The sequence below is a fragment of the Cebus imitator genome, unplaced genomic scaffold (genome assembly GCF_001604975.1).
Source record: "Cebus imitator isolate Cc_AM_T3 unplaced genomic scaffold, Cebus_imitator-1.0 Scaffold708, whole genome shotgun sequence".
In the NCBI taxonomy this organism is placed as follows: domain Eukaryota; kingdom Metazoa; phylum Chordata; class Mammalia; order Primates; family Cebidae; genus Cebus; species Cebus imitator.
The window spans coordinates 606,354-621,882 of NW_016108023.1; the positions used below are offsets into that span (position 1 = coordinate 606,354).

The window sequence follows — 15,529 nt, forward strand, 5'->3', positions numbered from 1 at the left end:
AAAAAAAAAAAAAAAAAAAAGGTAGTAATAATAGAATAAAAACCTTCACTCCAGGTTCCAGAACCTTTCAGTCTAATAATAATAATAGAAGGTAAATTTTTCTTCCAGGTATTGGGACCTCTTTCAGCCAATTAATAACAACGATAATAATAGAACGTGAACCTTTGCTCAGGCACTGGGACCGCTTTCAGTGAAATCATAACAACAACAATAATAATAGAGTATCAACCCTCGCCACAGCTTTCAGAACCTCTTTCAGACGAGTAACAGCAACAGAGGATGAAGTTTTGTTGCAGGTGGCGGGACCTGTGCTAGGCTAACGACAGTAATAGTAGCATGTACATCTGTCTTACAGGTCCTGGGACCTCTTTCCGTCACAAAATAACAGGATACAAGCTTTTGTTCCAGGAACGGGGACCTCTTTCAGCACAGTAATAATACAAGGAGCAATAATAATTACAGTATAAACCTTTGTTGCTGGTACTGGGACCCCTTCCAGCCTAGTGGTAATAATAATAATAGTGGAAGATAAATCTTCCAGGTTTCAGAACCTGTTTCAGCCACATCATCATCATAATAGAGGTTGGGCACTGTGGCTCATGCCTGTAATACCAGCACTTTAAGAGGCTGAGGTGGGTGGACTACCTGAGGTCAGGCGTTCGAGACCAGCCTGTTCAACATGGTGAAGGCATGTCTCTACTAAAAATACAAAAATAAGCCGGGTGTGGTGGCGGGCGCCTGTAACCCCCGCTACTCGGGAGGCTGAGGCAGGAGAATTGCTTGAACCCGGGAGGTGGAGGTTGCAGTGAGCTGAGATCGCACCACTGCACTCCAGCCTGGTGACAAAGCAAGACTCTGTCTCAAAAAAATAAAAATAATAGAATGTAAACTTTTGTTTAAGGTCCTGGGACCTCTTTCAGCCTCGTCGCACAAATAATACTAATGGATTGTCAGGCTTTTTCTCCCAAGTAGCAAAACCTGCTTCAGCCACATGATAATAAGATGATGGTGATGGTGATGTTGGAGGCCCTGGTCCAGCTCTGGCCTGTCAGTCAGGTCGGACTGACAAGGGAGCATTTCTGAGCGACACTGTGGCCTCTCGAGACCCTTTTCTGTCTCCCTTGACTGTGGTCTAGAGGCTCCAGCCTAAGTCGGCCGCAGATGACGCAGCTTGGGGGCTCCCCGTTTTCTGGAAGTCCCGGTTGCGACATTCATTCTGCTGGCTTGCTACCTCAGAACACGCCAGGGTGCTGGCATTGGTCAGAGGAACTCCATCGTCGCAGCCTGCTCCTGGGAAGTGGTGCTGCTGGGCTACGGAGATGCCCAGCTCACCCGGCACTCGGTGGTTTCTCCCTAAAGAGCACAGGGCAGGCCGCGAGTGACCCTGAAGATGGGGGGCTGTTCTAACACCTCCAGTCATCATTTAGGGCAGAATCCACCTTCATAACATACTAGACGCTCCCCTCGTCTCCCAGCTGCTGGGGCTCCAGCATCCCTGGGCTTGTGGCCACATCACTTCATAGCACCTTGCTGTAATAAAGTACCAGAAACCAGAGGGCTTAAAACCATAGTTTCATGGCTGCGCTCCCCCAGTAGGGTCTCGGGGAGGATGCTTCCTGCCTCTCCCAGCTCCTGGGGGCTCCAGCATCCCTGGGCTATGGCTGCCTCCTCTGTGTGGCTGAGTCTTAACACTCCCTGTCTCTCCTTCTCAGGATGTGTTCAGTTCCTTCTGGAGGGTCTAGAGGAGGGTCCCTCCTGCCTCTCCCGGCGCCTGGGGGCTCCGGTATCCCTGGGTTCTTGGGCGCATCACTCCACTCTGCCTGGCCGCTTTCTCTGTGTGTCTGAGTCTAAAGACTCCTGTCTCTCCTTCTCAGGATGTGGACAGGTCTTTCTGGGGGCCACTCTTGGGTCCGCTGTAATTGTGTTCAGTTCCTTCTGGAGGGTCCATAACCTCCTGCCTCTCCCAGCTCCCAGGGGCTCCAGCATCCCTGGGCTTGTGGGTGCATCACTGCAGTGTCTGTCTCCTCTTCTGCCTCTTAGAAGGACACCTGTCCCTGCATTTAGGGCCCACCTATACCCCAGATGATCTCATGTCCAGATCGTTAACTAAGTAGAGCCACAACATTTCTTACAACCAAGTAAGATCTCATTCTGGGACCTGGGCTTTAGGCTGTGGACAGATCTTCCTGTGGCCGCTGTTCAGTCCACCATGATTTTATCCAGTTCCTTCTGGAGGCTCTGGGGGAGGATCCTTCCCACTTTTCGCAGCTCCTGGGGGCTCCAGCATCCCCGGGCTTGTGGCCACAGCACTCCAGTCTCTGCTTCCACGTGACCTTCTCCTCTGTGTCTGCATCTCCTCTTCTGTTTTCTATTAAGGATACTGATCACTGCATTTAGGACCACCCTAATTGAGCATAGTCTCATCTTAAGGTCCGTGCCTTAATTATTAATATACCTGCAAAGACCCTTTTCGCAAACAAAGTGCCATTCACAAGCGCCAGGTGGATACAGATTCTTTGGCAGCGGAGGACGCTCTTCAGCCCACTGTGGTCACTACTGGCATGTCCTCCTTGTACTGGCTACATCCTGACACTGACAATGCCTGGCTGGAGGGTTTTGCTATTTACCCTCCTGAGCGCCGTCTTGCAGACTTGCAGGTACGCTCACATCTTCTCACAAAGCCCAGCTGCCATTTTGAGCAACCTGGTCACACAGGTGGCCCCTGAGTGCCAGCTGGAAGGCCTGGGTATGTGAGCATTCCCCATCCACAGGAACCCTGGGGGCTGGCTTCTGGGCCACCTAAGCCGGTTTCTGCACACGATGGGCATTGTGAGGGGTCCCAGGGATTGAGAAATCCATGCTCCCTCAGACTACTCCTTCGATGCTTACAGATCGAGGAGGACCCCCTGCTAAAAACAAAGCCGGCCATGTTCCACACGGCTTCATTTTAAAACGTAAAGTTTGGAAGAGTGTGAAATGCCTCTGAGCCATAGGAAAGCCAGCTTCAGCCAGATGGAGGTCCTGCGTGGCCCCTTTAAGGCAGTTAATGAAGCTCAGGTGGCATTGCACATAGATTCTTACTGTGATGGTTGGCTGTGGGGGGTCTGCCTGGCTGCTGTGGACTCTCCTATGCAGGCAGCATCCCTGAAAAAGATGTATGCAGCTTACCGGGTGCAGTGGCTCATGCCTGTATTCCCAGCACTTTGGGAGGCTGAGGCGGGCGGACCACCTGAGGTCTGGAGTTTGAGACCAGCCTGACCAACATGGAGAACCCCGTCTCTACTAAAAATACCAAATTAAGCAGGCATGGTGGTGCATGCCTGTAATCCCAGCTACTCCGGGAGGCTGAGGCAGGAGAATCGCTTGAACCCAGGAGGTGGAGGTGCAGTGAATCGAGATTGCGCCACTGCATTCCAGCCTAGGCAACAAGAGCAAAACTCCATTTCACACACAAAAAACAGATCTATGCAGCTTCACCATGGTGCGGGTGCTTGGCGGAGCTCTTACAACAGGAACAATAAGCCCCTGCCATGAAAAAGGCGCGGCCAGGCTGGGCGCAGTGGCTTACTCCTATAATCCCAGCACTTTGGGAGGCTGAGGTGGGTGGATCACCTGAAGTCGGGAGTTCGAGACCAGCCTGACCAACGAGGTGAAACCTCATCTCTACTAGAAATACAAAAGCCCCACCTCTACTGAAACTATAGAAACCCTGTCTCTACTAAACCTACAAAAATTAGCTGGGTGTGATGGCCCATGCCTGTAGTTCCAGCTATTCGGGAGGCTGAGGCAGAAGAATTGCTTGAACCTGGGAGGCAGAGGTTGCAGTGAGCCAAGATTGCACAATTACACTCCAGCCTCCCTGACAGAGCAAGACTCCGTCTTAAAAAAAAAAAAGACACTGCCAGGTACACCCCGGCAAAAAACGCCATGCTCACTCGGAAACCTGTTTTGTCCACATGTGCAGAATGGCTGCATCAGATTGACGTGGAAGAAAGAGCGTGTTACTCCTCCGCTTTGCAAAAGTGACCTGCAAGGTGCTGAGATGCTGAGTGCATGATAAATTAGATTGTTTGCTGAGAGCACTGGCAGGGAGAACTGAGCCAGGCCCCCCCAAAGCAGAAAGCTGCTCAGGGGAAACTACTGAAATAGTAGACGGTACGTGTCTATCACACACCTGTTACACTAGTCCTTAAGCGCAGGGTGTGTGACCCTGCCCCCGTGGCTCCCTCATGGAGGATGCTTTCTAGCCTGTGTGTGATCAGTGGTGAGCAGTTACCAGCTGCCTACTTGGGTCATCTTGGTTCTGTGAGAAAACACAGGACACCTGCTGTTAATAGTCATCACCTTTTCTGGGAGAATAAACACGCGGGTCAGTGTGTGCTCTAGACCCTCAGCCCGGAATGCTGTCAGCCCCCTGGATAGTCTCACTTTGCTGTTCTATCTGGGTGTCTGCTTCTTAATGCCACATCACCGATGGGGTGGGCATCGTGAGGGCCGAGCTGGGCTTGGTAGCAGCAAGGAAGGTCGACCTGTCGGTCCCAGTGCCCTTTGCTTGAAAGCGGAGCTGCCCCGGCGGCCCGGCTGTCACCCCGGCAGGGCTCCCGCACATGGCTGGGTGCCTTCTTACGCTGTGTTTGTCTTGGCCCGTTCCCAGCAGGTCCCCACGAATGAGTGGCAGTCCAGGAGGCAGGCTCCGGCGGGCGGAGAAGCGATGGAGAGTAATAAAGGGCTGGAGAGCTCGCAGGCAGACCTGAAGCTGGTGGCGCACCCGCGCGCCAAGAGCAAGGTGTGGAAGTACTTTGGCTTCGACACCAACGCGGAGGGATGCATCCTGCAGTGGAAGAAGATCTACTGCCGCATCTGCATGGCGCAGATCGCCTACTCGGGGAACACCTCCAACCTGTCCTACCACCTGGAGAAGAACCACCCCGAGGAATTTTGCGAGTTCGTCAAGAGCAACACGGAGCAGATGCGCGAGGCCTTCGCCACTGCCTTCTCCAAGCTCAAGCCCGAGGCGTCCCAGCCGCCCGGGCCCGACGCGCTGGCAGCCAAGGCCACCCACGGCCACGACAGCAAGAAGCAGCAGGAGCTGACGGCCGCCGTGCTGGGCCTCATCTGCGAGGGGCTGTACCCGGCCTCCATCGTGGACGAGCCCACCTTCAAGGTCCTGCTCAAGACGGCCGACCCCCGCTATGAGCTCCCCAGCCGCAAGTACATCTCCACCAAGGCCATCCCTGAGAAGTACGGCGCCGTCCGCGAGGTGGTCCTCAAGGAGCTGGCCGAGGCCACCTGGTGCGGCATCTCCACGGACATGTGGAGGAGCGAGAACCAGAACCGCACCTACGTGACGCTGGGCGCCCACTTCCTGGGCTTGGGCCCCCCTGGCTGCCTCTCCGTGGGCTCGCGCTGCCTCAAGACGTTCGAGGTGCCCGAGGAGAACACGGCCGAGACCATCACGCGCGTGCTCTACGAGGTCTTCATTGAGTGGGGCATCGGCGCCAAGGTGTTCGGCGCCACCACCGACTACAGCAAGGACATCGTGAAGGCCTGCTCGCTGCTGGACGTCGCGGTGCACATGCCCTGTCTGGGCCAGGCCTTCCATGCCGCCATCCAGCAGGCCTTCCGGCTCCCGAAGCTGGGCGCGCTGCTGGCGCGCTGCCGCAGACTGGTGGAGTACTTCCAGCAGTCGGCCGTGGCCATGTACATGCTGTACGAGAAGCAGAAGCAGCAGAACGCGCCGCACTGCATGCTGGTCAGCAACCGCGTGTCCTGGTGGGGCAGCACGCTGGCCATGCTGCAGCGCCTGAAGGAACAGCAGTTCGCCATCGCGGGCGTGCTGGTGGAGGACAGCAACAGCCACCACCTCATGCTGGAGGCGGGCGAGTGGGCCACCATCGACGCGCTGGTGCAGCTGCTGCAGCCCTTCAAGCAGGTGGCGGAGATGCTGTCAGCCTCCCGGTACCCGACCATCAGCATGGTGAAGCCGCTGCTGCACATGCTCCTGAACACCACGCTCAACGTCAAGGAGACAGACGCCAAGGAGCTCAGCATGGCCAAGGAGGTCATCGCCAAGGAGCTCTCCAAGACCTACCAGGAGGCCCCTGAGATCGACATGTTCCTCAACGTGGCCACCTTCCTGGACCCGCGCTACAAGCGGCTGCCCTTCCTCTCTGCCTTCGAGCGGCAGCAGGTGGAGAACCGTGTGCTGGAGGAGGCCAAGGGCCTGCTGGACAAGCTCAAGGATGGCGGCGGGGGAGGTGGGGGCGGCTACCGCCAGGCGGAGGACAAGGTCCTCCCGGCGGCCGCCCCCGAGGAGCCACCCGTGAAGAAGCTCATGCGCGCGTCCACGCCGCCGCCCACCAGCGTCATCAACAGCATGCTGGCGGAGATCTTCTGCCAGACGGGCGGCGTGGAGGACCAGGAGGAGTGGCACGCGCAGGTGCTGGAGGAGCTCAGCAACTTCAAGTCGCAGAAGGTGCTGGGCCTCAATGAGGACCCTCTCAAGTGGTGGTCCGATCGCCTGGCCCTGTTCCCCCTGCTCCCCAAGGTGCTGCAGAAGTACTGGTGCGTGGCGGCCACGCGGGTGGCACCCGAACGTCTCTTTGGCTCCGCCGCCAACGTGGTCAGCGCCAAGAGGAACCGGCTGGCCCCTGCGCACGTGGATGAGCAGGTGTTTCTGTACGAGAACTCCCGTGGTGGTGTGGAGGCCGAGCCGGAGGACCAGGACGAGGGGGAGTGGGGCCTGGACCAGGAGCAGGTGTTCCCCCTGGGGGATGGCGTCAGCAGCGGCTTCTTTGGCATCAGAGACAGCAGCTTTCTGTAGCGACGAGCCCTCTCGTCTTGCAGGTCACCTCCTCGGGAGCCCGCTGGATGCTTTGCTGTACATACCCACCAGGTTGCCTCGGTTTTGAACCTCAGAGACCATCCACCGTCTTTGACGCCTAGTTGAGAAGGCAGAAAAAGGAAAGAGATGCCAGAAGTGAGAGAGGGCCGGGCGCCGTGGCTCACGCCTGTAATCCCAGCACTTTGGGAGGCCAAAGCTGGCGGATCACCTGAGGTCAGCAGTTCGAGACCAGAGAATTGCTTGAACCCGGGAGGCAGAGGTTGCGGTGAGCCGAGATCACTCCACTACACTCCAGCCTGGGTGATAAGAGCAAGACAGTCTGAAAAAGAAAAAAACCATGCGAGAGGCAGCTTTGCAGCGGTTTGCTTTCCTCACCTGTTCCTGGGGCCCTCCCGACTTCTGCTTGGGAATTGCCAGCGCTACTCCTGGCTTGCCACAGAGCCTGGAGGAGGGGTTCCTTCACAGACACTCAAGGCATCGCACACCATTTCCCTTTCAGCTCCTCCCTTTGAGGGTTTCTAAGAAATATGGTAACATCCCAGGTGGCGTGGAAGGAGCCTTTCTTTCAGCACTGTCGTCCGAAGGGACTTCTGCGAACTCCGCATCAGTGCATTCATGTTTACATCCTCATGGAGGCCGGGGCCTCTCCCTTCTGAGAAACGGGGAGGAGACCTTTTAGCCAAAATGCCCTTCTTGAAAAGAGAGACCTTTTGTTTTTTTTTAACATTCGGTTAAATATGTCACAGATGATCACAAGAATGCAGTCACTTATCAGAAAGCAAACAGCAAAAAAAAAAGAAAAAAAAAAGGAGGTGTGGAACACCTTGTATGTTGCACGGGTTGCTGGCAGACAGCGTGTTCCTTCTGTCTGCCAAAATTCATCTTGTGGAGTTGGTCCTTGAAAACTGGTCTGTCGTGGTGGCTCACGCTGAGGTCAGGAGTTCGAGACCAGCCTGGCCAACACCATGAAACCCCGTCTCTATTAAAAAATACAAAAGTTAGCCAGGCGTGGTGGCGGGTGCCTGTCATTCCAGCTACTCGGGAGGCTGAGGCAGGAGAATCGCTTGAACCTGGGAGACAGAGGTTGCATTGAGCCGAGATCGCGCCACTGCACTGCAGCCTGGGTGACAAGAGTGAAACTCTGTCTCAGAAAAAAAATAAAACAACTGTGTGGCCAATGGGTCCTGAGGTTGTGTCTTCTGTGTCAGCCCTAAGAGTACAGTTCCCCCATGCAGCCAGCTTTTCCACACAGACAGGGGTGTTTCTGATTTTATTCCCGGAGAGGACTGTTGAATTTTCTCTTTTAAACTCGCTCCCATTGGGGAAATGGATTTTGAAATATTGCCACCGCAGAGTTTCTCTGTGGCTGGACTATTCTAAGTGGCTTTCATTTATTCAGGGAAACAGACATTTTCCAAGACTGACAACTACTTTTTAACCGGGGGGCGGGGTGGGGGAGGATACTTCCACGGAGTGACCGGCCCATTACGCCACGAAGCTTCGTACGTCGCTTGGATTCCACAGGCCGTGGGTTCTCTGCTTCCGTGATGACAAGCTGGGGCGGTCGGGGTGCAGGAGGGATGACCCCAGTCAGTTCCAGGCTGTGCTCTGCTGAGACCCCAAGAGCCCTGGGCCTCAGACAGTGAAGCAGGAAGTCCCTGCGTGTTCTTGGCCGCATTTTATCCTGATGTGCTGGGCGGGTGTAAGTCTGCAGAAAGTTATGTTCTGGGGAACCGCACGTAACCTGGCTGGCTTGTTATGGGAAGCGTTTCCCACGCGAACCGGCCGCCCTCTGCTCCGGGTATTCTCAGCAGAAGGCTACTGGAAGCTCACAGTGGGGTCGGCTCTGGGGTTGGCTTCTGCTGTGCCCTGAAGCTGGACACACCAGGCAGCTGTCGCCCCGTGGTGGGGAGCTCTATTCTGTAGCATCACTAACGTTCCCTTCCCGTTTTCCAGATCATTCACTTCTCATCACTCATGAAGATGCGTGCTGCTCTGGCTCTGTCTTCATTTTCCTTTTTAAGCCATTGTTCCCTCCTGAATGGTCACCTCTTATTTAATGCTTTAAACTTGGACTCTTGTTCAATAAACCAGAGAAATAAATCGGCTCCTAATCTACCCGTTTGCTGCGCGTCCGTCTGCTCTACAGTTGCCCTGAAACCCCGACCCTGGGAGACAAGGGAGGTTTTATTTGCTTTATTTTTAATTTTGTTGTCTTCGTTTAAAGGTTTTTTCCAGGGCACCTAGTCGGTTCTGAGGTCCCTGTTCTCGTCTGTAAATCCTCCAGTTACAATGTTCTTTCGGGTTGTTTTGGCATCAGAATATCTGAGTGAATAAAGCTGGCTCCTGGTGAAAGCATTCTTTGGGAGCGGAGATTTTTGTGGGTTCCTTGACTTAGTGGTTGGTTTTGTAAACGTGGGCCCCCGTGGATGAGGCAGCCTGGACGACACTTTCCCTCTCCCCTGCAGACTCCATCTCCCCTCTCTCCCTGCCTGGCTACTCCTCCGCACCAACCCTCCCACCCTTCTTCAGCAAACCAATCCTTTCCTCCCTTCTCTCCTTCTCTCCCTCCCTTCCCCTCCTTCCTCTCCTTCCCTCCCTCCTCCTTTCCTTCCCTGAGTTTTCTCCCTCCCTCCCTGCCTTCCTTCCCTCCATTCCTTCCCTTCTCCCTTTTTCTCCTTCCCTCCCTTCTCTCCCTCCCTCCCTTTGCTTCCTCTTTTCCTTCTTTCCTTCCTTTCCTCCCTCCCCCTCCCTTCTCTCCCTCCCTTCCCTCCCTTTCTTCCCCCTCCCTCCCTTTGTTCCCTCCTTTCCTTCTTTCCTTCCCACCCTCCTTTCCCTCCCTCCTTCCCCCTCCCTTCTCTCCCTCGTCTCCCTCCTTCCCTTCCTTCCCTCAGTTCTCTCTCCCTACCTCTCATCTCCCTCCCCTCCTTTCTCCTCCCTCCGTTCACTCGCTTCCTTTTTCCTTCCGTCTTCCTCCTTTCCCTTCCCTTCATCTCCCCTTCCTTTCATCCTTTCCCCCCCTTCCCTCCCTCCTTTATCTCTCCTTCCTTCTCTTCATTTCCTGTCCCTCCGTCCTTCCCTCCCTGCCTGCCTCTATCCCTCCCTCCTTTCCCCCTGTCTCCCTCCTTCCATCCCTCCCTCCTTTCCTCCTTCCCGTTTTGCTCTCGCCGGCTTGTGCTCCTTCCTAAGAAAACACTGGACCTCGAGAAACCCAGGCAGGCAGAGTGCCCGTCTCCGAGCAGACCTTCTCTTCCCGCTGCTGGCTGACTTCCCGTCCTTGGGCATCGTTAGAATGCCCAGCTTCTTTTCCTTGCACATTTTGGGACGAAACGGGTTCATTTTCAGTCCTCATAATGAAGCATTTGCATCGCGGTGTTGATTTAAGTGGGACGTGTTTACACGTTTCTCCCATGAGGAAGAGTCCCGGCGGCTGAGGATTTTTTGCAGGGACAGTTCCTTAAAGACCGAGGTCTCTGCTGCGGCTGGCCCAGGCCAGGCTCCCTCTTCACAGGGGCACTTTGTTTCTGTCTGGTTTTGTTTTCACGCTTGGACCCGGCTGTGCAGCCCTAACTCTGAGCTGGATTTTCTTTTTTATCGTCTTTGCAGAATTGCCTGCTTCAAACGATTTCCCCAGCAGGCCTCTGAAGGGCAAGGAAAACAGTGTGGGGGACAGTGAAGAAGGGTCTCGCATGTTTTAGCGCAGGGCCGGCTGGTGGGCGTGTTGGTGGCACCGACATCTCGGGGGTGAAGTACTGAGACCAGCCTGGCCGACAAGACCCCCACTCAGGCGGCGCTGACGACAGTGACAGGCAGACAGCCAGATGGGACAGCAAAGGGGACGACCGGGGTGGAGGGGCCCACGGCCTTCCCAGCTGAGAGTGTCAGGGGCTGAGGGCCTTGAGCAGACTCTGACCCACGCCTTCAGCCTCTCTGAGCAGCTGATCATTATTAACAATCCAGTGTTTTCTCATCACACAAAAGTAGACCAGGTAGGCAGCTGTGGCCACTCAGCACTGATCACACACAAACTGTCCTCCACGAGGGACCACGGGGGCAGGGCCACGCATCCTGAGCTTACAGAACTGTTTTAACCGGTGTGTGATATTTCCATATTGTCCGGCCACTTTACGATGCACCAAGCTCTTTCTTACTTAGGGGGCGGGCAGCTAGGTTCTCCTTGCCATCCTCCTTCCCAGCAAACAATGTATTCAGCAGCCATACCCTCAGCATTTCTCCACAGTGAAGTGGATTTGTGATGAGCCGACGGGAGGCCCACAGCATGGTCGGCCCCGACCTTCCTTCCTGCACGGCGTCCGAGTCTCAGAAGCGCTGGGAGTTCAGCAGGTTCTTCAGTGGGCCCTGGGCTGGGTGCGTTCCCAGCGTCAAAGCACATCAAGTCCGACCCCCCCACCGGGGCTGCTGGAACAGACAGGGAGATCTCAGACGCAGGTGCTGGGGAAGCGTGTCTGGGTGGCGGGCAGGGAATGGGCTTGGATACTGTGGGTCCCTGAGCTGTTGGGGTCTTCTTCTCCCCCTTACCTGATGTGCCCATCCTCACATCCTCATGGTTGCAATTCACATCAAACCTGAGTGAGGGGGTACGGAGGGGCTGTGTGGGATGGGGGTAGCCTGCTGCCCCTAATTTCTCTACTAAAAATACAAAAAATTATCTGGGTGTGGCGGCACCTGCCTGTAATCCCAGATGCTCTGGAGGCTGAGGCAGGAGAATGGCTTGAACCTGGGAGGCGGAGGTTGCCATGAGCCCAGATCACGCCATTGCACTCTAGCCTGGGGGACAGAGCAAGACTCAGTCTAAATAATAATAATAATAATAAATTAGTGTATGTCCTCTCCCAGTGAGTCATCCTCAGGCAGGTGGGACTCAGACAAGACTTTTGTCAGATGAACTTCCCGTGTCTGTGCCTGGGGAACAGAGAATGTGGGCTCTCTCTGGGCTGGTCGCAGACGAAGAAAACAGTGGCGTTTGCCTCACGTCTCCCACATTTTCACAAACTGCATGGCTTCCTTTCTCAGGGACTTCCGGGAAGCTTTGAGGTTTCAGGGCTTTGCGGCTGGGTTCCATCCAGCTGTGGCTGCCTGGCGTTTTCTGTTGCAGTCAGGCACGGGCAGATGCTTTCAGGAGTTCCCTGATGGTGCCAGTAAGGGGAGGGCATTGCAGTGAGCTGACATCGTGCCACTGCGCTCCAGCCTGGGTGACAGAGCGAGACTCTGTCTCAACACACCAAAAAAGCTGGGCGCAGTGGCTCCCTCCTGTAATCCCAGCACTTTGGATCCTTGAGGCTGGCAGATCATGAGGTCAAGAGATCGAGCCTAAGCATCATTCATTCCTGCCTCTTCAGTTGCTTCTTGTGCTAGGCTTTCAGTTGGATTCTCTGATGAGATTTCAGTTGGGTTCTCGTGTGTTCCTACCCTGGGGTCTTTGAGGTCACTGGACTCCTATTTTATTTGTGTTTAACTGGAGAGGCAGGAATTCGGAGAATGTACCAAATGGCCAGTTACTGCAGGATTTCTAGAATTTCAGTCGCTTCCAAAATGGATACGCAAGCTAAGAATGATGCTTAGGCTTTAACAGCTGTTGGTTTGTTTCTTACATGTCTCAATTCTTGGGGGAAAATCAAAAGAATGATAAAAAGTTTCATGATACAAAAATGATTTCGGGCCAGGGGCAGAGGCTCACACCTGTAATCCTAGCACTCTGGGAGGCTGAGGAGGGAGGATCACTTGAGCCCAAGAGTGTGAGATCAGCCTGGGCAACAGCGAGATCCTGTGCCTACAAAAATAAAATGAAATGAAAAAATAGACCTGGTGCGGTGGCTCCCGCCTATAGTCCCAGCACTGTGGGAGCTAAGTCGGTAGCATGACTTCAGCTCAGCGGTTTGAGACCAGCCTGGTCAACATAGTGAGACCCTGTCTCTAGTCACGATAAAAAAAAAAAATTAAAAATTAGCTGGAGGTGGTGGTGTGCATTGTAGTCCCAGCTACACAGGAGGCTGAGGTGGGAGGATCAATCACTTCAGCCTGGGAATTGAAGGCTGCAGTGAAATGCTTAAAAAAACAAAAAGCCAGACGTGGTGGCACCTGTGTGAGGTCACAGCTACGTGGGAGGCTGAGGCTGAAGGATTGCTTGAGGCCATGGAGGTGGAGGCTGCAGTGAGCTACGATCATGCCACTGCACTCCAGGCTGGGCAACAGCTTGGGCAAGACCCCGTCTCAACCAAAATACATTTTAAAAGATAGGACTTTTCTTTATATTTTTTAGTTTACTTTAAGTTCTGGGGCACATGTGCAGAACGTGCAGATTTGTTAACATAGGTATACATGCGCCGTGGTGGCTTGCTGCGTCCATCACCCCGTCATCGACATTAGGTATTTCTTCTAATACTCTCCCTCTCCAGTCTTCCCCCACCCCCTGATCTCTCTCCCCTAACCCCCCACCCGCTGACAGATGCCAGTGTGTGGAAATTTCAATATGAAAATCAGTGTCCCCCCGAACGTCCTGTTTTCTTCCCAGCTGGGCTGTTTGTGGAGTTCCACTGGGAGGTGTCTCAGCGCAGCTCACGTGCCCTCGGGAGGACGTGCCCTGCCGTAGTGCCTGTTACAGGACAGCCTGCTCTCAGTAACCCCCCTGAGCAGGCCTGGGCCTCCGAGTCATAACTGGGGACACTCACCGCCTAGTGACGGGACCTTGCGTGCTCATTGAAAACTCATCCCTTCTGGTCCAGGGTGCAGTGTCCATGCATCTTTTTTGTTTGTTTTCTGTTTTTTTGAGACAGTTTCACTCCTGTTGCCCACGCTGGAGTGCAATGGCATGATCTTGGCTCACTGCAATGTCCGCCTTCCAGGTTCAAGCGCTTCTCCTGTCTCAGCCTCCCAAGTATCTGGGATTACAGGCGCCCGCCACCATGCCTGGCTAATTTTTGTATTTTTAGGAGAGACAGGGTTTCATCATATTGGTCAGGCTGGTCTTGAACTCCTGACCTCAGGTGATGCACCTGCCTTGGCCTCTCCAAGTGCTGGGATTACAGGCGTGAGGCAGCGCACTGGCCAGTGTGGATACATCTTGAGCATGTGGCTGGAATTCCTTTCCTTGGGAACTTGCAGCCCCTTGCGTCCTGGTCGTATAAACTGTGTTAAGAAGAGACATCGCTAAATATGTCCTAGAAACTCAGATGTGTTTTCATTTCTGCCTGGAAATGTGATTCATTTTTATAGAAAATTTATTTTTTAGCAAAATGAATTGTGTATACACACACACACACACAATGTGATGTTTTGATGCAAATACACACTGTGCAATGATTAAATCAAGCTAATTACCATATAAAAATCAAGCTAATTACCACTAATTAACATATCAACAATCAAGCTAATTATCACATTACTGTAACCCTAACTCTAACTGATATCTATTACCTCACCTACTTTTTGTTGTGAGACTATGTAAAATCTGCTTTTGGTCATTTTGAAAGATGCGAAGTATTAACTATAGTCACTGTGTGGTGTGATAGAACTCTGAATGTATTTCTTTTATCTAGCTGACAAAATTTAAATTTAATGCAACATTTTTTTGAGAATGTCTTGCCCTATCACCCTGGCTGGAGTGCAGCGTCACATTCATAGCTTACGGCAGACTCCAAGTCCCAGCTCAGGTGATCCTCCTGCCTCGGCCTCCCAGGTAGCTACGACTGCAGGTGTGCACCACCACACTCGATTAATTTTAACATTTTTTGTAGAGATGGGGGTCTTGCTATGTTGCCCAGGCTGGCCTTGATTTCCTGGGCTCAAGGGATCCTCCTGTCTCAGCATCCCAAGCAGCTGGGATAGAGGTCCATGCTTCCACACCCAGCTAATTTTTTCAATGTTTTTTAAGAGATGGGGTTTCATTATATTGCCTAGGCTGCTTTCAGACTCCTGGCCTCCACTGATCCTCCTTACTCAGCCTTCCATAGCATTCTGATCACAGGCATGAGCCACTGCTTCTGGCCTCCAGCTGAAATTTTGTGTTCTTTGACAAACACTCTGGCATTCTTACCTGGCAACCACCATTCTACTCTCTGCTTTTATGCGTTCAGGCTTTTTCGATTCTACATGTGAGATGATGCGGTATTTGGGTATTTGTCTCTGTGCCTGGTTCATTTCACTTCACATTGTGTCTTCCAGTCTCATCCATGTTGCTGCACATGGCAGGACTTCCTTTTTCATGGCTGCATACTATTCCATTTTGTGTCTTTGTCACATTTTCTTGATGTACTCATCTGTTCACGGATGCGTGGCTTGATTCCAATCTTGGAAACTGAGAGTAGTGGTGCAGTGCACAGGGGGTGCAGGTGTCCCGCTGATGGGCTGGTTTCCTTTGGGTACACACCCAGAGGTGGGATGACTCGTGGCCACATTCTAAGGGACGTCTTCAGTGCCTACATGGTGGTGGTCCCTTGGCTGCATTCCTAGGGAATATCTTCAGTGTATACATGGGGGCGGTCCCTCGGCCACATGCCTACGGAACGTCTTTAGTGCGGTCACTTGGCCAGGTTCTTAGGGAATGTATTCAGTGTGTACACAGTGGCAGTTTCTTGGCCATAGGCTTAGGGAATGTCTTCAGTGTGTACACGGTGGTGGTCCCTAGGCAACATCCTTAGGGAACGTCTTCAGTGTGTACATGGCGGC

General features: G+C 53.6%; 2 protein-coding genes across 6 annotated transcripts in view; both read left to right on the forward strand.

Moving 5' to 3' along the window:
• The window catches only part of ZBED1 (zinc finger BED-type containing 1), a 14,442-nt gene extending 6,814 nt beyond the window's left edge, over positions 1-7,628 (forward strand). For 2 of the 4 annotated variants that reach the window (XM_017518843.2, XM_017518844.2), the window contains exon 2: positions 4,655-7,628. In XM_017518843.2, coding sequence (XP_017374332.1) covers positions 4,712-6,823 — 2,112 coding nt within the window. In that variant the 5' untranslated portion in view covers positions 4,655-4,711 and the 3' untranslated portion in view covers positions 6,824-7,628. The remainder of the gene's footprint in view (positions 1-4,654) is intronic. The other 2 variants (XM_017518841.2, XM_017518845.2) reach the window with 1 other exon arrangement.
• Positions 1-15,529, forward strand: part of DHRSX (dehydrogenase/reductase X-linked) — a 210,240-nt gene that overhangs the window by 6,794 nt on the left and 187,917 nt on the right. The gene's annotated exons all lie outside the window — the stretch shown is intronic.